This window comes from Scyliorhinus canicula, chromosome 17 (assembly GCF_902713615.1).
Source record: "Scyliorhinus canicula chromosome 17, sScyCan1.1, whole genome shotgun sequence".
Classification (NCBI taxonomy): domain Eukaryota; kingdom Metazoa; phylum Chordata; class Chondrichthyes; order Carcharhiniformes; family Scyliorhinidae; genus Scyliorhinus; species Scyliorhinus canicula.
In genome coordinates, this window is record NC_052162.1 from 83,393,273 (window position 1) to 83,418,669 (window position 25,397).

At 48.7% G+C, this 25,397-nt stretch overlaps 1 protein-coding gene across 6 annotated transcripts in view; it reads left to right on the forward strand.

The window, feature by feature from the left end:
- LOC119952326 (probable G-protein coupled receptor 174) overlaps positions 1-25,160 on the forward strand; it is a 55,883-nt gene extending 30,723 nt beyond the window's left edge. For 5 of the 6 annotated variants that reach the window (XM_038775982.1, XM_038775986.1, XM_038775983.1 and 2 more), the window contains one exon: positions 23,106-25,160. In XM_038775982.1, coding sequence (XP_038631910.1) covers positions 23,163-24,128 — 966 coding nt within the window. In that variant the 5' untranslated portion in view covers positions 23,106-23,162 and the 3' untranslated portion in view covers positions 24,129-25,160. The remainder of the gene's footprint in view (positions 1-23,105) is intronic. The other variant, XM_038775984.1, reaches the window with a different exon arrangement.
- The last annotated feature ends 237 nt before the right edge of the window (positions 25,161-25,397 follow it).

The window sequence follows — 25,397 nt, forward strand, 5'->3', positions numbered from 1 at the left end:
TAAAAGTGTAGGGAGGTTGATGGAACCATCAATTCTACGGACACGTGCTTGTAGGATTAGAATAGCGGCTTTACTATATTTACAACAGAGCCAGACTGTTCGCCACTGAACTTTCAATGAACTGGCTGGCTCTGTGGCACGGATCTTTATACAGCAGCTCCATGGGGAAGAATTCTGGGCGGAGCCAAGGGGGGAGCCCAGTACAAACTCTCGAGTACTCCCAGAGCTACTCCCCCTGGTGGTCAGGTAGTGCAACAGCACTTACAATATCGGTACATATATACAATGGGAACAGAGTGACATTGGTAACTTATAATACCGTGTGAATCTCATTCACCACAGAGGTTATGCTTCATTTATACAGAACAATGGTGAGACCACATCTAGAGGACTGTGTACAGAATTGGTCCCCTTATTTAAGAAAGAGGTAAATACATTAGAAGCAGTTCAGAGAAAGTTTACTCAATTGATACCTGGAATAGGTGGGTTGTCTTATGGCTGGACATTCTAGGTTTGTATCTACTGGAGTTTAGAAAAGTAAGAAGCAACTTGATTGAAACATATAAGATCCTGAGGAGTCTTGACAGGGTGGATGTGGAGAGGATGTTTCCTCTTGGGAGAGAATATAGAACTAAGGTCACTGTTTAAAACTAAGTATGGGAGGGTCTGATTTGAGACAGACATCAGAAAATGTAAATTTTTCACAGAGGTTTGAGAGACTGTGGATCTCTTTTCCTCAAAAAGCAGAGTCTTTGAATATCTTTCAAGAAGAGCTAGATAGATTCTTGATGAGCACGGTCATGAAAAGTTATTGGGGGTAGGCAGAAATCCGAAATCGAGGTTAAAATGAGATCAACCATGATCTTATTGAATGGCGGAGCAGTCGCTAGGGTGGCCTACTCCTGCTTCTAATCCGTATGTTCGTTTGTTGCCTTTTTCCTTGCATGTACCCCTGACACTACTGTCTCATTTGTGGGATCTGAGCATCTGCCTACACCATGTTCCATTTTCTTTCACTTTGACTGTTTCAATTTCAATGGTGTGCAGCCTGCAGTTTACCATTGGAGCTTCCCTTTAAGAGCAGGAGACTAGCCTTTTGCCAACCATGTGCTAGCCTTGCATGGTTATGAGTCATGCACGGCTGAATGCCACAATCATGTAAATGGGGAAGCAGCGTGAAATTTACATGCTGCTTACCTTCACCAGGGCTGGCACGGGCAGGTCACGAGAGCTGGCCGGTGTGCGCCAAATCATGGCGCAGCCCAGAGTTTAGCCCGGCTGTTTTCCATGGACTTCCAGACACATGCCAGCGCGATCTCACAAAGCCCCTAAAAATATTTTGAAAGCCCCAGGAAGCCATCGCGAATGCTGGCTTATTGTCAGAGATCCTCATCCTCTCCCTTGTAAATATTAGCCCTGTTCCTGGATTTCCCCCGAGAATAGCGACAGCTCTCCTGGGGCCATTGCCCGAACTTCTGTCGGCCATTGCCAGGCATTTTGTGTGTAAAAAAAACACATTCTTTTGAGGCAATGTCAGCAGACACAAAGCAGTAGCATGACAACAACAACTTTCATGGGCGGGATTCTCCAGTTCCCTAGCCTCATGTTACTGGGTGGCGTGTCCTTTCTGCCGGTGGGTTTCTGTCTTCCCGCCACTTGTTTTTTTTAAATATTTTAATTCAAATTTTGATATTTTAACATATTAAACACACACATTACAAAGAAAAGAAACAACACAGACCCCAAACCCCACTCCCCCAATAACCTCAACCAAATACTCCACTTTGCCCTCCCCCTCCTCCTCAACAGCCATCTCCTTGAAAGGTAGTGAAAATAAATCCCATCTCTTGTGGAAGCACTCACTCGCCCCCTTCAAAGCAAATTTTCCGTTTTCCAGATACAAAATCTCAATTCGGTCCCCAGCCAGATCAAGGCGCAGGATGGAGGAACTGACATCCGCCGCAAGAGGACCCGCCTGACAGCCATCAGCGAGGCGAAGGCTAAAACATCTGCCCCCGCTCCCACCTGCAGCTCTAACAAGTGCAACACCTCAAATATGGCCCCCAGGAGAATGGGCTCCAAATCTACGTGCAGGACCGTTGACACAGTGCTGAAGAACGACCTCCAAAATTTCACCAGCCTAGGGCAGGACCAGACATGTGTCCGTGATTGGTCGCGCCCCTCCCTCACCGCTCACAAATATCCTCCATGCCTTCAAACAACCGGCTCATCCTCGACTTTGTCAGGTGAGCTCTATAAACTACCTTTAGCTGTGTCAGCCCCAGCCTTGCACATGAGGTCGAGGCATTCGCCCTCCGCAGCACCTCACACCACATCCCCTCCTTCAGCGCCATCCCCAGCTCCTCTTCCCACTTGGCCTTAACCCCCTCCAGTGACACCATATCCTCCTCCAAAATCCTCTCATAGAGCGCTGAGATGAGCTCCCGCCCCCTTCAGTCCCATGACCGATAGCACCACCTCTAACAAAGAGGAGGGTGGTGCCACCCGAAAAGTCGGAAAAACCTTTTCCGGAAAATCCTGCACCGCATATATACCTGGACAACTCCCCCCCGGTGGGAACCCAAAAATCTCCCCCAATTCCTCCAAACTCGCAAAAGGACCTATGGAAATAGGTCTTCATTTCAACATTCCCGCCGCTTGGTAATCAGATTTCCCATTATAGCCCACCGACGCTGCTGGAAAACCAGCGGGCTGGGTGCGCTGTCGGTGGGAAAGTAAATCCGGCCCATTTGTGTAATATCTTTAATACAGCAAAAGATCCCTAGATGCTTTAATGGGCAGCACGGTAGCACGGTGGTTAGCACTGTTGCTCCACAGCGCCAGGTACCCAGGTTCGATTCCCTGCTTGGGTTACTGTCTGTGGGGAGTCTGCTCGGGTGCTCCGGTGTCCTCCCACAGGTCCCGATCGATGTGCTGTTACGTGAATTGGACATTCTGAAATCTCCCTCAGTGTACCAAATAGGCGCCAGAATGTGGCGACTAGGGGATTTTCACAGTAACTTCATTGCCGTGTTAATGTAAGCCTATTTGTGACAATAATAAAGATTATTAAAATAAAATGAGTGCTTTCAAACGTAGGAGTTATGTTAAATGTTAGTTGGACAGACTAAGTGGTAGGTTTTAAGGGACGTCTCATAGTTGGAAAGTGAAGTAAAAAAGCAGCGAGGCCTAGGGCAGCAATACTGAAGCTTGGGGCCTTGGCAGCTGAAGAAACTGGCAGTTCCCCCAGAATTTGATCTCCTTACCATCAGTGTGCACAAGTATCCGGATGCCACCGCACTGTCATAAACTAAAGAATCATGTGCGTAGCATGCAAAGCGGTTGCTATACCAGGTAGCTGCTGATGACGCAGAGGTCTGGTTGATGAAACCACAGCACTGAATGCAGACTTGCATTGAACAGATATGAACAGGAGCTAAAGCTGCATCCCCTGCAGCTTGTTGGCCCAATTAAACATCAAAAGATGTACAAACATCTTAAAACTTGCTCATTCATGCATTTTCTTTGTGGCGTGCCAGGCAGTGTAAGCCAGGGCTTACGTATGCAGTCTAAACAAACACACTGTTATTGTGCAACTCATGTCTGGAGCCCTATTTGTTATCCACCCTGACTTTCCGTTTGTTCACTCATGGTTTGTGGGCTTCACTGGCTGGGTCAACATTTGTTGCCATCCTTAATTGTCCTTGAGAAGGTGGTGCTGAGCTACTGCCTTGAACCACTGCAGTCCATACAGTAAATACACTTACTGGATTGTGAGGGAGGTAATACTATGATTATGACCCAATGACAGTGAAGGACAAGTGATGCAGCTTCAGGTCAGGGTGTAAGTAAAGTAAGTAAAGTGGCATAGTCCCAGATGACCATAGGCTGCTTTCCACTTTGACAGAGAGAGCTGACTGGTGGGATTTAACCTGAGGATCATCACACCTCAGACGAGGAGCGAGGTTGAGAAGGCAGGCCTTCATGAATAACCTCAGCAGTTACAGGAATTGAACCCGAGCTGTTAGCCTTGCTCTGCATCACCAACCAACTGTCCAGCCAATTGATCCAAATCATTAATCGATTAATTGCTCGTGTTTTACTTAATTCCATTTGATTTCATGGGACCGGAATCAATTGACGGAATTGTCTGGTCCTGCCTGGCACCAGGACCATTACCGTTGAAAGTCAATGGACTTTTGGCTGGGCCACCGCTGCATGTCCTGCATTGGGTCCCACCGCGGTGGGGTTGGACTGTGCTGAGTTGGCTGGGCAGGGTATGCAATGGTGGTTTACGAACGCATAGTTCGATGTTGGTATGTCCGCCTGGTTTTAGTCCTTTTCCACTTTTCCGTAGTGGTTGGATGCAACTCAGAGGCTTACTAGGTCATTTTGGGTTTGATGGTTAAGAGTCAACCACATTGGTGTGGATCTGGAGTCACAGTAAGAACAGCATGGTGGCACATTGGCTAGCATTGCTGTATCACAGCGCCAAGGACCCGGGTACAATTCCTGGGATAACTGTCCATGTGAAATTTACATGTTGTCCCCGTGTCTTTGTGGGTTCATCCGGGTGCTCCGATTTTCCCCCACAGTCCAAAAATACACAGCTTAAGTGGATTGGCTTTGATCAATGTGCGGGGTTACAGGGATAGGGCAGCGGACTGGGCCTAGGTAGAGTGCCCTTTCGGAGGGTTGGTGCATACTCAATGTGCCAAATGGCCACCTTCAGCACTTTAGGGATTCTATTGATTTCTTTCTCTCTCGGGCATTAACAAACCAAATAGGAGGGCAGCACGGTGGCCTAGTGGTTAGCACAACCGCCTCACGGCGCTGAGGTCCCAGGTTCGATCCCGGCTCTGGGTCACTGTCCGTGTGGAGTTTGCACATTCTCCCCGTGTCTGCGTGGGTTTCGCCCCCACAACCCAAAAATGTGCAGAGTAGGTGGATTGGCCATGCTAAATTGCCCCTTAATTGGAAAAAATAATTGGCTAATCTAAATTTAAAAAAAAAAGAAAAAAAAAAACAAAACAAACAAACAAACCAAATAGGTCTTTATGAGTAGTCTTCATTCTGAGGCTAACATTTTATTCCAAATTTACATAATTTAATCCACATTTCCCTGCTGCCGTGGTGAGATTTGAGTACCCAGGCCTCTGGAGTACTAATTCAATAGCATTACCATTGTACTACAGTCCTTTCAAGCTGATACTTTTCAGCCCATAGAAAACAACAAAACCCCTTGCAAACTGCACAGGGCTGAGTGCACCAGTTGAGCATCCAACACCTCATGCCCAGTCTTTATTAGACCTGTACAGACAGGCACTTTCTCTGACATGCACTATTTTCAGGTAGTGCGAATCTTCCAGGAAATGATTTCAATGCAAGAGATTTCTGAGGAATGCATTAAAGAATCATTGAAGGCACTTTCTTAAGAACTGCACGCCCTTGATGCAAATTGGTGAAATTATTTTGATTCTCCACCCCCGGTTAGTAGCTGCCAACATTGGAAAAAGCCTGGGCATGACTTTCAGTCATGAATTACGTAACTGAGGTTTATCTGGCAGCAAAGCAACTGTGGTTAGTAAAAAAGTGCTAAAACTGTGCGATCACATTGAGTCACAGCAGGCTGACGCTCTCATCCTGCCTTCCAATATTTCTCTCGTGTCTTTCCTTTCTCTTGCCTGCTTTCAAACTGTTACTATCTTGTCCGCAGATTTGCCATCCCACCAAGATGGTCCAGGACATTCCAAGAACAAAATATTAATTTCCAGAGCACAGCTATGAGTAGCCCAGGAGAACCACCTTAGGGGGCTTTCGATCTGGCTTTCCATTTTTTGAACACTTTTGAATATTAATTCTGAAAAATATCTGAGAGGACAGAAATGTAACTAGCTGGCTGATTGTCAAGAATCTTCTCATCCAATAGCATTGGTGTAAATCTGAACACATGGGTTGGGATCAAGTCAGCGGTTAAAATTCAAAATATTGGAACAGGGTACCAAGCCAACATGGAACTTCCGGTTTTAATGGAGATGGGATGAAGGGGTGGTGACCAATCCACTTGGAGGAGGTGGGATTGGACATCTAACTATTCCATTTTTAGCTGGTAACTGGAAATCCCAAGCCTCGGAAAAACCCAACAGGTGAAATGAGGTGGGAAGGTCCAAACAACTTTTACAGCACTGCTTGTGTGCCTGAAGGAGCAGGGGTGCTTCTCCCCGGTCAACTGCCCCATGCCCTAAATCAATCTGCATGCTCCCCACACCACCATCGGACCAGCTTCACCTGCCCACACCCCCCACCCCCGCCCATTCACCTTCCCAAACCCTGGCCATTGTCAGACTTGGTTGATTACCTTTGAAGCTCCTGACCCCGGACAGCATCTTCCCCCGTGAATACGTCCTGAGCCACATCACAATCAGAACACCCCACAATTAGAAACTCTGCTCTCCCATGACTGGGGTGGTCTAAGCCATCATGGGAGACCCTATGATTGGGAGCTGATTGAACTCCCCCCCGTGCTCCTCATGTTAACAACCACCTGCACTGCAATTGAAAGCAGTCTGTGATTAGGATAGTTCCACCTGTCATCAGGACCCTCTGTTACCCCCTTCCTCACCCCCCCTCCCCTAAATCCCCTCCATTGGGATCCTCTTCTGAGATGGTGACCGACCACCTCTGCCCCCCTTATGACACCAGCTCCCTGTTTAGCTTGGTTGTAGACAGACTATCGGGTCCTCCACCCAATAGGCCTCCCGCCAGTCAATCAGCTTAGCTGTGGTTGCGAAAGTGACCAAAAAGAATATAAAAAGTGAGCAAGTTTAAAAACACTGCAGGACATACGGGAAACCCCTTCTTCCGCATCCTAGATAGAATTTCGCTTCAGGCAACAGATCTCAGGATAAACCTCAGGCCAAAGGGGCTGTTCAATTTCCAATTGGTGTAACACAAGGATAGATATGTCAGACAATCATTGGTGGCAACATGGAGGTGAAAGGAGAACCTGTCCGACACCATGCCTGTGAGATTTGGAGATACTTGGATTTACAGCAATGTAGGCAAGTCTCTCCCACTAACCTTGCCACAGAAGGCTGTGTTCACAACATCTGGGGCAAAGTTAAAGCACGTTACATTACATGCGAACAGTTCCTGATCACTGAGTCATCAGCAGGAGGTATCATGCATGGATCATGCAGTTAGCACAAGACAGAAATGCAACTGAACAGGTGCATCACCCCTAAATTCCTCTTTCACATCGTCTGAGAATCAGTTCCAGATAGAAGGACCACACGCGGACATAATTGGGAGGTTGGTTCTGATATTCACTGGGCCAGGATTTCAGAGTGGCAGGAAGAGCCAGGAGTGGCAGGAAATTTGGATCTCCCTGAACATTGTGGAGCCGGTAATCAGGCTGAGTGAGTCAGAGAGAGATGGCAGGGGTTTGGAATTGGTGGGATTCGGAAGATATAGGGGGCCGGGGTTGGGCAGGGGGGGGGGGGGGGGTGGGTGTGGAGGTGGAAGGTTGTGGCAGGGGATTTGCTTGTTAGGTCAGCCGGACCTTGTTGGATATTCTGAGCTCTATGAAGCGAGGCCAACATGGGTTAATAACAGAATCACTTAAAGTAGAGGCACACAGCGTTCGTAAGGCTTCAAGGACTGATCACCTCCTACAGAGAGTAGGTTGGACACCCGCTGCTCTCCCCACCTCCTTTCGGGCTGAAAATCAGCAAGTTCGAAACAGGCTGCCTTCCTGTTTCAGATTTTTAACACTTTAACCTCCCACCTGCCCCACACCTATCCATTTTGTGGGAAGATTGGAGGTGTAAAATGCCCTCTGTTGTGTCTGTTTTGAACTCTAACATGAACTGAAACCGCATGGGCTGGGTTCTCCGTCGGCGGAATCCTCCATTTTGCCGGCAGCGCATTCACGTCCGTGGATTTCCTGACAGCCTGGTTGTACCCACAATGAGAAACCCCATTGGCAGGACGGAGGAACCCGCTGCCAGCCGGGATGCGCCACACCAGAAACCAGACAGGGTGGAGAACCCAGCCCCATATGTTCCACGTGCGAGTTGCTACAACTTAACAGCTCAGAATCTGCAAACTAACTTCCTTTACACACTTATGATGCGACCATCAATCCACTCAGAGACATGAGTTGGAGTAAACTATGGCTTTAATCGGCTTACAACTGAGCCTGCCTGCGACTGTGCTGAACTGAGGGCGGACTCACAGGACCACAGCACTTATACTTCCTGAAGGGGGCGGAGCCAAGGGCGGAGCCAAGGGCGGAGCCCCGTACATGCTCCTCATCTCCCCCTGTGGGCAGAGCCGCGCAACGGCTCACAGATTGAGCCCACAGGGACACAGTAATGTACAGTGTGAATTATAGTGGTCACACATTCACCACATTCACCCCCTGTTAAAAAATCAAGTCCGGCGGGGGTGATGGGTCTACAAGTTCAGTCGGTCCGGCGCCCGAATCGTGCGTTACAACCGACGAAGCACTGGTGCTGCAGCCGTTTCGGATGGCTGTGGAAGGATGTTCGGTGCGGGTCCGGTGGTGGACTCCGGGGATGGTTCTTCCTGAGCTTCGTTCCTGCGAACTGGTGTGTCGGGTGGAAGGGAGCGCGGGAAGCAAATAGGTGCAGGGGCGAAGGGAATGGGAAGTCGGGTGGGGTGTCGTGTGGGAGGTACATCGGCGGTAGTGGTAGTAGAGCCTGCGGGTGCCAGGTCCCGGAGGGAAACGGTGTCCTGTCGGCTATCGGGGTGTTCAACAAATGCGTAATGGGGGTTTAAGTGCAGGAGCTGGACCCTCTCTACCAGGAGGTCGGTCTTATGTGTCCGAACGTGTTTTCGAGGGAATTAGGGAAAAGTAGTAAATTCTGGCCTTGCCGGCGATACTCACACCCCACGCACGAATAAAGAAATCTTCATCCAAATAAAACCGACATTTGGGAGACTTCAGGTGTCACCTGTGCGCATTCAGTTACCTTCACACTGTCAGCACAGGAGGAGAACAAAATTAGTTCCACCCAAAATATTGGTTCAATTAGTGGAGAGCTGCTGTCCTCAGCTAATATTTACTTGGAAACTTCAGTCGAAATGTTCACATTGATGCACAACATTGAGTCTGTACTGACTGCACCATGAAGCATAGTGTCAGGCTGGGAGCTTTTGTATGATTTTCTTCCAGAACTCTTTTTCTTTTCCCTATGCTTCCCTGCTGTACGAAACCTAAGGGACCATATGTTGCTTTTATGATCTGGTTATGTATATGGGGCAGGATTCTCTGAGCCTCCACGCCGAAATTCCGCACGATGCGTAGGTGGAGACTGGCTTTCAAACCCGAGATCGGGTCCTTCGCCGCTCCCATGATTTGCCAATCGGGCGCATACGGTTGATGCGGCACCGGTTGGGGGCCATTGGAAGAGGCCCCCGCGGCGATACTCCAAGTGCAGCTAGCCGAGTTCCTGCCAGCGTGATTCTCTCATGGTTCCACCTGGCGGGCATTCAGAGTGGTGGCTGCGGACTCAGTCCTGGTTGGGGGGGTGGGGGGGTGGTTTATTCACCGGGAGGGGCTTCAGGACAGCCAGGCTGTCGATCAGGGGCCACCGATCCGCGAGCGCACGATCTGGGGGGGGGGGGGGGGCTATCTTCCTGGTGCTGGTCTACGGTGTGGGTCGCCCATGCCACGTGGTCGCACAGGACGGCCGACACAGGCCGCCATCATGTGCATGTGCGGACCCTCGATTGGAACTGCAGGGCCCCGTATCGGAAACGTGAACTGCGAGGAGCACTCCGGAACCCTGCTAGCCCCCTCCAGGTGGAGAATCACTCTGGGCTTCAGGTAAGTCCATGGTGATATGTGCATGTTTTTTTACGGGTGTGTGGACATAGCCCCATTATTCGAGAATCCCGCCCATGGTTTCGTTTCATCCTCTGGTAGCACAGTGGTTAGCAGTGTTGCTTCACAGCGCCAGGGTCCCAGGTTCAATTCCTGCTTGGGTCACTGTCTGTGAAGAGTCTGCACGTTCTCCGTGTCTGCGTGGATTTTCTCCGTGTTGTCCAGTTTCATAGAAGCATAGAATTTACAGTGCAGAAGGAGGGCATTCGGCCCATCGAGTCTGCACCATCCCTTGCAAAGAGCACTCCACTTAAGCCACGCCTCCACCCTATCCCCGTAACCCAGTAACCCCACCAACCTTTTGAACACAAAGGGCAATTTAGCATGGCCAATCCAGGTAACCTGCATATCTTTGGACTGCGGGAGGAAACCAGAGCAGCTGGAGGAAAAGCACGCAGACACGGGGAGAATGTGCCACCTCCGCACATACAGTGACCCAAGCCAGGAATCGAACCTAGGACCCTGCACTGTGCAGCTGTGATTAGCCCTGTTGCTCCCACAAGTCCCGATCGATGTGCTGTTAGGTGAATTGGACATTCTGAATTCTCCTTCTGTGTACCCAAACAGGTGCCGGAGTGTGGCGAGTAGGGAATTTTCACAGTAACTTCATTGCAGTGTTAATGTAAGCCTACTTGTGACACTAATAAAGGTTATGATGATTATTATTTATTTTTGGTCCCTCTTCTCTGACCTTCAGTATGTGTGCACCCTGACTGTCATTGAGCTGCATGCCTAAGGCTGGAAAGTCTCCCACTCTGCCCAAAACTGCACTGTTAACAACACCAGTGGATATTACTTGGAGTTAATTACCTTGGCGTTAAATTCCATACAACTGCCCGCAAACCCCACCCCTTAACCCTCCCACAAATGGGCCAAAAAGAACAGACGTTCAACCATCTTGGCCCCTCAAGGAAACCTTCAGCCAGTGACTAGCCTCTATGTTCCCCTGCCACAGTCACAGATCTCCCCGCCCACCACCACAAAGTGCTGTTGTCGCTCTATGCTGAGATTACAGCCGATTTCCCCACCCCTGCTCCTCACCCGCCCCACACCTCTTAACCCTGATCTCCCACCTTGACCTCCTTCGATCGCTGGGGTCTATCACTAAAAGATCCCAACCCCTGCTGCTGGATTTCCCACACACCAGCCTCTCCATTTGGGAAGCTGCTGTGAGAGGGATTGAGGAGAAAAATGATAGTGAAGTCCTGCAGTGTAGGTCAGCAGGACTTTTGCATCCCAGCTTTACTACATTCCCCAGGGATGTTTTTTGCCCTCCCCACTTTCCTGGGACTACCTGGGCCAATAACTGTGGCTGGAACAGATTGGGCAGAAAAGAACAAATTATACTTTCACTGTCCAGAGTTGTGCTGTGACGAGGGGGAAGGCGGGAAATGTAGCAAACTATTTATAACATTAGACTGCTTCCTGATGTTTTTTGGAGGTTCCAGTTCCTGCTTAACTATCCATTGCGTGCTGCTGCCCCTGTTTGTGGTCGGCTCTGTTTCATCTTTAGTCTTAACCACTATGGTCACAGGTTCAGAGTCTTTTCAAGTCATCAGCTTGTTGTGTTTTGGGGTTTTCATTACTTGAAGGTAATATAAGAGTCTGATGATCGATCTACTACAGTATCAGGCGACTCTCGCTGCCTGATTTTGTGCAGCCCAGCAGCAAGCATACTGTGGCTCTGGTACACTCCAGAAAGTACTCGGGTTGGCTCATTTCAAATGCTTCTGAGTAAATGGATTCCTCCAGGTTTCACCGCAGCTCCATATAAACCAATCCTGAAAGCATAGATGCGAGAGCGTCGGTTGAGGTTCATTTTCATCATCCAGTTGTTTCCTTCTGCCAACCCACTCTGAGCTTTTCTTGTGCAAAAGAAAGAAATAACTTGAATTATGTTGGGTCATTTGTGACCTCCGGGATCGGGGTAGGAAGTCTCCCAAGTCCTAAGATGCTCATGGAATGGAGCCCTTCCCCGCAATAACCTCCAGATTAAGGGGAATGAACACCCGCCACCTCCCCCCATACCTCCACAACAAACCTCAGATTTGACCCCCATGGGGTCAGAATACCTCCCACTTCATTCCCACACTAACACAGCCATATTAGAGTCACAGAATAGTACAATTCAAAAAAGAAGTCATTGTTCCCTCATCAACTCTACGCCAGCTCTTTTGAAGGGTAATCCAACTAACACCACTCCCTCGCTCATGCCCTCCCCCCGCCCACTTATGGACCGGTTAGACTGGGATGGAAGATTGGTAAGAAAACTAGCTGAACAGTGGGCTACCTTCAGAACAGTCTGGGCACAGTCACGATGAAAAAGGAAATTGGAATTAAGAAAAGGAAGAAAAATGTGCTTTTGACAGATGTCAGGTACAACATTGGGCAGCACGGTAGCATGGTGGTTAGCATAAATGCTTCACAGCTCCAGGGTCCCAGGTTCGGTTCCCGGCTTGGGTCACTGTCTGTGTGGAGTCTGCACGTCCTCCCCCTGTGTGCGTGGGTTTCGTCCGGGTGCTCCGGTTTCCTCCCACAGTCCAAAGATGTGCGGGTTAGGTGGATTGACCATGCTAAATTGTCCGTAGTGTCCTAAAAAGTAAGGTTAAGGAGGGGGGGGGGGGGGGTTGTTGGGTTACGGGTATGGGGTGGATATGTGGGTTTGAGTAGGGTGATCATTGCTCGGCACAACATCGAGGGCCGAAGGGCCTGTTCTGTGCTGTACTGTTCTATGTTCTATGTTCTAAAATTTAGTTCAGAGCGAAGAGAAATAAGGAAACTTCAGAGGGGAGGTGAAACAGCACAGTAGAGAAGTGAAGAGTGATTATGCGAAAAAAAACTGGCAGTCAACATAAAGGGGAAATCCTAAAGTCTTCTATAAGCATATAAATAGTAAAAGGGTGGTAAAAGGAGTAGTGCTGATTAGGGACGATAAAGGGAATTTATACATGGAGGCAGGGGCATGGCTGAGGTATTAAATGAATATGTTGCATTTGTCTTTACCATCATACATTTGGGGTAGAATTAATAGTCGCATGGGAAAATGAGGGTCAATTAGAAGAGCTAGCGTGGATTTCTAAAGGGTGAATTGTGTTCAACAAACTGGTCACCGACCTCCAGGCGGAATACTTTCCATCCACTACCACTCGCTGTCTTCTTTGGACCAGCCAATTCTGTACTGGGACAGCCTAATTTCCCTGTATCCCATGTCCCCTGACTTTCTCAATGAGCCTACTATGGGGAACCTTGTCAAATGCCTCACTGAAATCCATACACACCACATCCACTGCCTGACCTTCATCAATGTGTCGCGTCACATCCTCAAAAATTTCAATGAGGCTTGTGAGGCATGACCTGCCCCTCACAAAGCCATGCTGACTATCTTTAATCAAACTATGTTTTTCTAAAGCATTGTTTAGCATGCGAATGGGAGCGGAGTTGGGGAGGGATGGCGGCCTCCCGAACTTGTTCAGGCAGGTTTTGGTAAGCCTAGATGGTGTGAATAGTTGGGGGATGGGTAGAGTGGGGAGACCCACTTGCGAGTGAAGGACCAGATAAGGCTCCGTAAAGGGTGGGTAAGTCAGGTGTTTCGTTCGGGCTTTGAGAGTAGGTCACAAGGTGTAGCAGTTCTGATAAACAAAGGAATCCGGTTCCAAATGGAGAAGTTGGTGGAAGATCGTTGGGGGGGGGGGAGGTACGTGATGGTGATGGGAGTGCTGGAGGGTAAATGAGTGGTTTTCGTGAGTGTTTACGCACCAAATTGGGATGATGTATGCTTAGGACTAGGGTGCGATCCTGGGCATGGACATACACCAGTTGATTCTGAGGGGGACCTGAATACAGTCTTGAACCCGAAAGAGGACCGCTCCAGACCAAAGTCGCTTACCCCTTTGCAGGGAGGAGGTGGGGGGGGGGGAGGCGAAGGCATTGCCGGAGTTTATGACAGAGATGGGGTGGGGGCAGCAGACCCATGGCAATTCTTACATCCGGTGAGGAGGAAATTGTCCTTCTCACCGGTGCATAAGGTCAACTCGCGGATCAACATTTTTATAATGGGGAGGGCTATGCTGCCGGGAGTAATGAAGAGGAAGTATTCTGTGATTGTAATTTCCGACCATGGACATAGGGTAGGCGATTGTCTTCCAAAGTGCGGTGCCTGTTGAATGTGGTGTCTCAGGCACAGGTGGATCAGCAGGAAGTGATTGTGGCGCTGGATGCAGAGAAGGCCTTTGATAAGGTGGAGTGGAAGTATCTGTTTGCGGTACTGGAGCATTTCGGTATAGGGTCGAAGTTGTTATCGTGGATTAAGTTGTTGCAGCAGGAGCCAAAGGCTCAGGTTCGAACGTATAATGGAGGCTCGGGCTACTTTCGATTGCAAAATAATATAATAATAATAATCGCTTATTTTCACAAGTCGGCTTCAATTAAGTTACTGTGAAAAGCCCCTAGTCGCCACATTCCGGCGTCTGTTTGGGTGGGCCGGTACGGGAATTGAACCCGTGCTGCTGGCATTGTTCTGCATTACAAGCCAGCTGTTTAGCCCACTGTGCTATACCAGGGAATGAGGCAAGGGTACCCTATGTCCCATCTCTTATTAGCGTTGGCAATTGAGTCTTTGGCCATCGTCTTGAGGATCTCGGATAAGTGGAGGGTGTCATAATATACACCAGTATATCATAGTGCAGACACACACTGATGGACACACAGAGGGCTCAATCAACATGTACAAACACCGCAGCCAATCACCAGTTAGAATACACACACTATAAAGATAGAGGGCACCATGGTTCCTGCTCATTCTGGGTGCTGTCTCTGTGTGTAATAAGAACTCATCCAGCCCAGCACAGACTTACAACACGTGCTGAGAGAATCAACTGGTTCGGACAAGGCTTAGGTCTCTAGTTTAAGTTAGCATCATTTAGACCCACAGTCATCATGTGTTAGTTAGTTAGAAGTAGTTAATAAAATTGAGTTGAACCTTCATCAGTGTTGGAAGTGTCTGTTCATCTCTCAAGTCTACACTAGCCAACACTTCAGAGGGGGCTAATGGGAGGGAGGAGCATAGAGGTCTCTGTATGCCGACAACCTATTGCTGTATGTCAGACACAGACCCATTGATGGGGGATATAATGGGGATATTAAAGCAGTTTGGAGCTTTTTCTGGGTATGAACTGAATTGGGTAAAAGTGAACATTCACCCTGCTGGGGAAGGGAACTAATTTGGGGTGTTGCCATTCAGCCTGACAAACTCGCATTTCAGGTACTTAGAGGTGCAGGTGGCAACGGATCGGGCACAGCTTCAGAGGCTAAATTTCACAATCTTGGCGAGCAGAGTGAAGGCAGACCTACAAAGGTGGAATAGTCTCCCACTGGCGTTAGCTGGGTGAGTGCCATCAGTGAAGATGAATATCTTGCCACAGTTCTTGTTCCTGTGTCAATGCCTGTCAGTGTTTCTACCAAACGAATGGAAAGCATAATTTTGTTGTTTCTATGGGCAGGGAAGGTTTTGGAAGATCTGAAGAGTGGTTCTGCAGAGAGACCTGAAATCAGGCGGGTTGGGGCTGCCGAAACTTCGTTATTACTATCGGGCGGCGGATGCGGAGAAGGTGATGGGTTAGTGGGGGGTGGGTTGCGGGGTAGGGAGGGGGGTCCAGGAGTCAGTTTGGGTAAAGATGGAGACGAAGTTGTGTGAGCGTTTGTGGGCGCTGATAAAGCAGGGAGAAGGTTGAGGATGATACTGAGCAGGGACAACATTGGGAGTGATTCTCCATCCTTCTACACCCATTTTATGATGCGACACGCCCCCTCCGTTTGCGGTTCCTCCATTCCAGCAGCCGGCCAATGGAGTTTCCCATTGTGGGCAACTCCGCGCCATTGGGAAATCCGCAGGTTTGAGTTCGCTGCCGACGAAATGGAGGATTCTGTCGATGGAGAATCCTGCCCATGTTTGAACCGGTTAGGTTAGATGCCAGGTTTAGGGGATCGGAGGATAATGGGGTGGCAGTAGTGGGGATTTGTTTCTGGAATGGCGGTTTCCGAGTTTGGGGGAGTTAGTGGAGAATTACAGGCTTGCGCAGTTGGAGGAAATCAGGTACTTGCAAGCTCGTAATTTTAAGAGGAAGGTTTATTCAAGTTTTCCAGTTGTGCCATCCGCATCATTGGTGGAGAAGGTACTGTCGCTGGCCGTGTTGGAGGAGGGTAAAACTTCAGGTATGTATGGGAGGCTGCTGGTGGAGGACGGAGCCTCGCCGTGTGGGAGGGGGGGGGGGTGGAATTAAGGCAGAATGGGAGGAGCTAGGGGTTAAGTGGAGGAGGGGATGTGGAATGAGGTCTTACTGCGGGTGAATGCCACCTCGTTGTGTGCAAGGCTCGAGCTCATAAAACTGAAGATGGTGCATCGGGCGCACTTAATGTGGGCAAGGATCAGGTGTTTGAGGAGATAGAAATTAGATGTGAGTGGTCCAGGAGGGGCACAGCAAATCACATACATATGTTCTGGACATATCCTAAGCTGGCGAACTTCAGCACCATGTCGGCGATCTTAGGCGGGGAGCTGGACCCGAGAGGCCATATTTGAGGTGTCAGGTCTGCCGGAGTTGCAACGGGAGCGGGGGCAGATGGTTTAGCCTTCGCCTCGCAATCTTCTGATGGAGTGGAGGTCTGCTTCTCAACCCAGCGCCGAGGTGTGGCTGGAGGACCTTCTGGAATTATTGTATTTGGAGAAAGTTAAATGCAAGCTGAGGGGGTTGGTTGGGAGTTTCTATATAACATGGCAACCGTTTGTTATGTATTTTAAAGAGCTAGTCACTGTCAGTTGTCGTGGGGGGAGGGTGTTTGGGGGCTGTCCTTATTTTTGTGTTATGTTTTTGTATTTGTATATAAAGTAAATGTTCAATAAAAGTATTTACAACAAAAAAAAATCAGCCGACATAAGACAGAGGACGGGATTTTCCACACAATCCATTTCGTGTTTCATGGAAGTGGCCCACCATTGGCTGGCGGCAGGATCTGGTCCGTTGTTGTCAATAGGATTTCCTGTTGAATGTACCCCTTGCTGCCAGGAAACCACGGCGGGGGCTGCAATGTCGGTGGGGCCAGGAGATGCAGCCAACGTGAGAGGCCAGAGAAAACATAGAAATGGAGAGAATTGAGAGTAACGCAGAAACAGAAAATAGGACCAAAGAGAACCAGAGAGTAACTAGAAAGATAAGACAGGAAACTGACAAACAGACAACAAGGGCAGAATTTTCCCAATAGTTGACTAAGTGTCAACTTAGGTGGGAAAAGCAGGGTGTACTGTTTTCCGGCGTGTTTGTAACACATAGTCAACAAAAATAATTGGGCGGTTCCCACGATTTCTTGCTGGCGTGATCAGATGAAGCGGTTCTGTGCTCAACCTGGCAGTGTAATCTCAAGGCCAAGATCCCCTGTCTATATTCTTCTGATTGAATGTTCCATGTGATTAATTACTCAGCATGTGTGGTCAGTCACTTGATTCTTATCATCTTTGTTCTTCTACTTTACTTGGAATTCCGCTTCAGCACAAATTCTGTCCTGGTTAACATTCAACCAATTGGGAGGCAAAGCAGACAGACCCTTGTACCCTTTTCCACAAATAAACCATCAACGTCAAAAGTAGCCAAGCTTCTAACCACAACTTCAACTTTGGTGTTTCTATATTTAAAAAAGAGGCGCTTTCCTGCAGAAAGAAAAAGGAGAAATGGCATATACTATTGCTCTTTTCTCAAATCTGTGAGTTTGCCTACAAACTCAGGATTCTAATTGACAAACATGAGGCTAATGATTTCCATCTACTGCTTTGTACTGCTTTGTTGGAAGTGCACAGACAGATAGAAATTAATCTGGGTCCCAAAGAGAGAGGCTCGAGTTTGGCCTGGAATTGGGCTTCATTCAGACCTCATCGACATCTTTTTGAGTGAGGCATGGTGACTCGGTGCCTCACAGCGCCAGGGAACCAGGTCCGATTCCCAGCCTTGGGTGACTGTGTGGAGTTTACATGTTTTCCCCGTGTCTGGGTGGGTTTCCTCCAGGTACTCTGGACTCCTCCCACATTCCAAAGATGTACAGATTAGGTGGATTGACCATGTTAAATTGCCCCTTAATGTCCAAAGGTATGTAGGTGAGGTGGGGTTACAGGGATAAGGCAGGGGAGTGGATCTCGGTTGGGTGCTCTTCCGGAGGATCAGTACAGAATCAATGGGCTGAATGGCCTCCTTCTGCACTGTAGGGATTCTATGGATTCTAGTATCCCAGGAAACTCTCCCTGTGAGTAGAATGAACTTGGGAGGGGGTTTGAGTCATTGCCATGGAGGCGGGGTGGGGGGGTGTGGGGGAGGAGTGGTTGGTTATGGGGCCGACAAAAACTTATACATGGGGTCCTCAACAAGCATTGGACCGCTGAAAAAAGTGCTCATAAATTTAGCATAGAACCGATACCTGCCATTTAAACCCACTGTTGAATTCTTCACTCTTGTTTCTGGCACAAAAAAAGGGCATAGCCCATATCTGTTTCTACCCCAGGTTATATATGTATTTTTTTTTTTAAATTTAGTGTATCCAATTATTTTTTTCAATTAAGGGCCAATTTAGTGTGGCCAATTCACCTACCCTGCACATCTTTGGGTTGTGGGGGCGAAACCCACGCAGACACGGGGAGAATGTGCAAACTCCACACGGACAGTGACCCAGGGCCGGGATTCGAACCCGGGTCCTCAGCGCCGTAGGCAGCAATGCTAACCACTGTGCCACCGTGCTGCCCTATATATGCATTTTTTAAAATTTATTTATAGGATGTAGGTGTCGCTGATTAGGCCAGTATTTATTGCCCATCCCTAGTCGCCCTTCAGAAGGTGTGAATGCCACCTTGAACCGCTGCAGTAGGTACACCCATATATTACAGATCATGCAAGCACACTGAAAATGACTGAAACATGGATAAAACATAAATGCCACTCCTGACCTCGGGACTGGAGGGTCGACCAGTTGGATTTCCTTGAATAGATGGAATATTTCTCTCAATGTGAAATGTGGGGATGCCAGTTAAAATGGTGTCATCATATAAGACAATCTCACTGTTGTTTCCTCAGCAGAAATGTTCACTTTGAAACTTGTTTTGCAAAATCGATAAGAAAAAACACAATGGTCACTGCTGCTAATCTGGGGCGGGATTCTCCGACCCCCCGCCGGGTCGGAGAATCGCCGGGGGCTGGCGTCAATCCCGCCCCCACCGTGTCCCGATGTCTCCGGCACCAGAGATTCGGAGGGGGCGGGAATCGCGCCGGGCCTGTCAGCCGCCCCCCCCCCCCCCCCACCTCCCCCCCACCCCCCCCCCCCCCCCCGGCGATTCTCCGGCCCGCGATGGGCCGAAGTCCCGCCGCTGTCATGCCAGTCCCGCCGGCGTGGATCAAACCACCTACCTTACCGGCGGGACCAGGTGGCGCAGGCGGGCTCCGGAGCCCTGGGGGGCGGGGCACGGGGAGATCTGGCCCCGGCGGGGTGTCCCCCACGGTGGCCTGGCCCGCGATCGGGGCCCACCGATCAGCAGGCGGGCCTGTGCCGTGGGGGCACTCTTTTCCTTCCGCCTTAGCCATAGTCTTCACGATGGCGGAGGCGGAGGAGACCCCCTCCGCTGCGCATGCGCGGGGATGATGTCACAGCCGCTGACGCTCCGGCGCATGCACGGACCTTCGCCGGCCGGCGAAGCCTCTTCGGCCCCGGCTGACGTGGCGCCAAAGGCCGTTCCCGCCAGCCGGCGGGGCGCCAACCACTCCGGCGCGGGCCTAGCCCCTCAATGTTCGGGCTTGGCCCCGATAGGTGCGGAGACTTTCGCACCTTTGGGGCGGCCCGACGGCGGAGTGGTTCACGCCACTCCATCACGACAGGACCTCCCGTCCCGCTGGGTAGGGGAGAATCCTGCCCCCTATGTTGGAAGCTTTACACAGAGATATGGTTGATGGGTTCATCATGTTTTGAGGCTTTAATATGTCACATAAACATTTATGACTGCCAAAGTATTCAAGATGTGGCCAGGCAAGGTAGATTAAACCCTGTTGATTGCACAGTATAGGTCAGTGCCCTGTTTGAGTAGTGACTATTCTTGGTTTGCTATCACTCCCAGATCTCTTTCGCCCTCTGCATCATCCAATTTCATGACGTTTATTAACTATGCCAACAGCTTTGCTTCTATTTCCAAGCCCTTGCAGTTTTCTGCATTGAACTTCTGTCACAGTTTTGCTGACTTGCCAAATCTTCATAATCTGCTGGTCCCCTAGGTTAATAACATCACCCACTTACATTGTGAGCACGATTCTCCGGCCTTGTTACGCTCTTACTCAAGCAAAACGAGGCTGGTGAATTGTGAGAGAGGCTAAAAACAAGGTGCCAAACAGTTTGTGATGCAACCGCCCCACTCCTGTCACCAAAATCGGGATCTGCGAGAAACCAATTATCACCATGTAAGCTTATTTCCATACAATTAACAAGAGCCACCCCATATCCAATGGCCTCCCGTCATTCAGCGGCCTCCCAGCAAGTGGTCACACTGGCGCCAATTAGTACTCCTTTTGAAAAATGGGAACCTGGCGGAAGAACTTCTGTGGGAAGCAGAGGAGGTGAGGAGCTATCTTTGCTCTAGGGCAAAGACCCCAGTGCCCGGTGAGGGGCTAGAGGCTGCCCCACATAAACTTCCCGGCTTTACCTGCAGATACGGATGGAGAATGGCGCACTACGACGGCCATGGTTTGCAACATGACGCCGGTTCGCGCGGACCCAGCCTGCCAGATAGTTCCCCCTTGTAATCCCCCTCGCCATCCCTTACCAGTCCCCCAACCACTGCCAAAGCCCCTCCCGGCTAGCAGAATGGCTCCCACCCCCGACTGTGGTGGCGCCGGACACAGTCCACAGCCTCCACGCGTGGTCCACGAAAACCATGAGCACACGCGACTGGAGCCTTTTGGAAGTCTGCCCATCGGGGGCTGAGCATTGGAGGAGGGCCTCAGGAGACGTCCTGAGGCCGTCCCAACGGCATGTGACGCACTCAGCGATTATGCCATTTTTGAGGGGGTGGAGCATCCGAAAAACGGTACCACGTCCGATCCCGGAGTAAAAACTGATTTTCCGGCCAATCACCAAACACGATTTTGGCGTGGGCTGTCGGAGAATCCCGCCTGTGGAATCCGGAAGTTCAGAAGGTTTTGGTTTAGACAGGCATCTTGATCAGTGCAGGCTTGGAGGGCCAGAGGGCCTGTTCCTGTGCTGCACTGTTCTTTAATCTTTGAGTCCCATAACTCATCCTTATTCTCACGATGTCACAGACCATATTATTATTATTATTTATTTTTTTATTATAAATTTAGATTACCCAATTATTTTTTCCAATTAAGGGGCAATTTATCATGGCCAATCCACCTACTCTGCACATTTTGTTTTTGGGTTGTGGGGGCGAAACCCACGCAGACACGGGGAGAATGTGCAAACTCCACATGGACAGTGACCCAGAGCCGGGATTGAACCTGGGACCTCAGCGCCGTGAGGTGGTTGTGCTAACCACTAGGCCACCGTGCTGCCCCATATTATTATTATTACCTGTGACCCTTCCTCCATTCCGATGTCGCAAGCACCTCCATTCACCTCTTCATCACTTCCAGGTTTAATTGTTATGCGAGCTTCTCGACTCTACACAACTCCCAACCCACCCAGAAACCCACCCTGACAAGATCCCATTTCGAAATCCCTCCTATTATCATCACAACCCCTCTATAACTGTGTTCCCTCAAAAATGTTTCTTGCCTATTATCCTATCTCTCACCTTTTCGCTGGCGTCTCTCCTTAAACCTCTCTGCATTTCTCTTACACTCTTTCTTTAAGATGTTGTTTTGGTCGTCAATCCTAAAATCTCCATCTTGATGTCAACTCTTGTTTGATTATGCTGCTGTGAAGTTCATCGAGATGTTTATTGGATTAAAGGTATTATGCAAATGTATGTTGCTGTTGTTTATCCATGACATCGCTTCCATCCCCTGTTAACTCCACCCTCGGTCAGCCTTCATCCTCTGTCATTTGGTGTTCTCTTCCTAAATCTTCTCGCCTAGCTCCTCTCCTCTCACTCACCTTCAAAATCCTACTTCTTTCTCCCTGAGCAAACCTCTCTCTGACTTCCTGACTAATAGCGTCATAGATTCATTACAATACAGAAGGAGGCCATTCGGCCTCATGTGTCCCTGCCCACTCTCGGCAGAGCTATCAGTTCCAATCCCAAGCTCAATCCTTGTAGGTTGAGTTTTCTTTCTCCAGGCCGTCTTTTCCACCATTGCTGTGACTCTTTGCATTGCTCTAAAAATAGATTGCGTTAATGCAGCACCTTTAACATGGTGAAATGTCCCAAGCCGTGTCGCAGAAGTGCCATCAGTGACATAGGCAACTATTTCTAACTAACTAGAATCAAAGGTCAGCAGATGTTGGAGATCAAACTGAAAATGCAGGAAATACCCAATGTGGAGGAAGAAAGGAAGCGTTAATACCTCGTGTCAGGGACTTTTCATTGTAACCGGGGAGATGTTAGAGATTAACTTAATTAAGCTGACTCTGGAGGGATACTACACAGAAAGCTGAAAGCAAAGAGTGTGTTCACCGTCTGCCTGAAGATGGGCCATTTTGAACATTTTGGTGTGTGAGTCAGTGGTTAGATTGCATGCAAGCAGATCAAATTGGGGCTTTGGAAAGAGAATCGGATTTTACCTGATGAGAAAGAAATTACAGGGCCACAGGGTAGAGGCCTGGGGCTAGGTAAGTTGTGTTTGCAGAGAGCCAACATGGACATAACAGTCTGAATGGCCGTTTTCTATAATGTAACCACTCTATTATTCCATGTCAATGTAGGTGCAATGGTTTGGCCATGTCTCAAGAAAGGAAACATTTTTCATTGCCTTGCCACAGAGAGGGAAGAGGAACAGGAAGCTGAGAAAGACAAAGCAAGCCCTAGAGTGACTTATCATAAAAATGATTAAGGTGTTTGAAGTGGCATGGTTGGTTGAGAATCGACAACAGCGAATTGATTTACTTTTTGTTCACATTGCTGGTACTGAGCAGGAGCATTACAGATGTGATGCATAAATGTTATTTATCTGAAGGAAAACAAAAACTGAGTACTTTACAGACTTTCTCTTTTTTCTCTCAGCAGCTCCTGCGGTTTGTAAGACCTTCCACTCAACGAACAGAAACCCAACGCCAGGGAATGATGTCTGTTAATGAATCAAGTCAGTGTCCAGCGAAACACTGGGAGAACGAGACATCCCTGTACGCCGCTGTCTACGGAATAATCGTTATTCCTGGCTTGTTGGGCAACAGTGTGGCCTTGTGGGTTTTATTTGGAAACATCAAAAGGGAGAAGAAGGCTGTGATATTCATGACAAACCTCGCCATCGCTGACCTGGCCCATATGTTGTCCTTGCCCCTGAGGATCTTTTATTACATATCCAGTACCTGGCCGTTTGGAAAATTTATGTGCTTATTCTGTTTCTACCTTAAGTTTCTCAACATGTACGCCAGCATCTTATTTTTAGTCTGCATCAGCATCCAGCGTTGTGTATTCCTTCTCCACCCCTTCAAATACAGTACTTGGAGGCGCAGGTACGACGTGGGCCTGTGCATTATTGGATGGCTGGTCGTTATCCTCATGTGTCTGCCATTCCCCATCATGCGGAACACGGAGTCATTCAACAGCACTCTTTGTTTTGCGTCTCTTCCTGTGAAGAAAGTCAATCTGGGATCTTCCATTATTATGCTCACGGCAGCAGAGCTCCTGGGCTTTGTGGGGCCCATCATCATCATTATTACTTGTACGTGGAAGACTGCGCAGTCATTAAAGGAGAATACAACAGTGTCCAACAATCAAGGTGCAAAGAGAGCCTTAAAGCTGGTCCTGATGTGTGCGATTGTGTTCCTGGTTTGCTTCGCTCCCTACCACATAGTCTTTCTGTTGAACCAGCTGACATGGTTAGACGCCATTACGGACTGCGCCACACGGAGGAATATCCATATCCTGCATTCAATAACATTATGCTTAGCCAGCACGAACGCCTGCTTGGACCCTTTCATCTACTATTTTGTCACCTCTGAGTTCAGAGAGCAGCTTTCACGGACAAGCAGCTTCCTCGTAAGGAGCCGGCACTTGAGCAGAGAAAGCACCACGAGCCGATAATCTCCACAAGGTTCAGACAAACAGTTTGGGATTTGTCATGTCCCCTGGCCTCTCTTGCAGCTGTTCACCAGTGGGTGTTCCAGACGTCACCATAATGGCGCACCTTATGGCCAGTGATGTTTAGCGCATCATTTGACTTCCAGCAACTGTTGATCCATTCCTTCCAAGCGACCATAAACGGCAGCAACAGCGAATGCCGGGACTAGAATAAGGCGCTATTCATGTTTGAACGGTTTCTTAAACCTGCCTTCAATTGTGTGTTTTATGTACTCCCTGCCTGCTGAGCACATGCTCAGTCTGCGCTTTCTGCCACACTTACCCACAAGCACAAACGTTTGCATTGAAGCTTTCATTAAAACACCTCTGGACAATGATTGTGCTCAATTATCCACATGCATAATAGGAGGATTACCAAAGCTTTTCTCAACAACATATTACTGCCCACATTCCCATACAAAGGCCTGTAAAGCAGGGAGTCATTCACTTTGCTTGGAAACAGATAGGAATAACAAGTAATAGTCATCCTTCCTAAAGGGAAACAAATGGACCGGTGATTTTAGCCATATGTTGAAGTGCAGTGTGTAGGCTGCAGGTTTTCTGCTTCCATTGATAAGAGCTCTGAACTGATTCAATGCTGGTGGCATTCCCAGCAGGGACAGGAGGTCAGTTTTGCGATGTTTGAAGCCGTGCCGAGTGTTTTACTCCAAAAGCAAAAAGAATTGTGGCTGCTGATCGGAAAATCTGAAATTTGAGGCATTTTGAGCATTTCGCTCTTTTACTGGCGCTCCACGCTTTCTTCATGTGTATTTGGGGTTAAATGTGTCTCTACAGTCATAAGAAACTTCCCTCCAATTTGAGGGCACGTAGTTGAGGAAATGAAAATATTTGTGTAACTGTAAAGTGTTGAGGCAAACCGAAAGGTTATAGCTATTTCTGGTTTTCTGTCTTAGCTTGCTTTTGCCATTTCACACGCAGCAGAAAGGTCTCTGCATGTCTGATCAATTAAACTGGCAGAAGATGTTTTAAACCACATGCAGAATGATCCAGGAGTTTGTTCGATACAGAAATTACCTCACAAATCCTAACTGCTCCTCCATTTACATCATCAACCGCTACATATATTGCCTGTCATTACACAAATACATGAGTAGGCCATTCAACCACTTAAAAACGTTCCAGAAGGAATGTCTGCACCACATTTAGAGCAATTTTTGGTTCCATTATTTAAATTAAAAAATGTAGCAAAACTATTAAAGGACTGATTAGGAA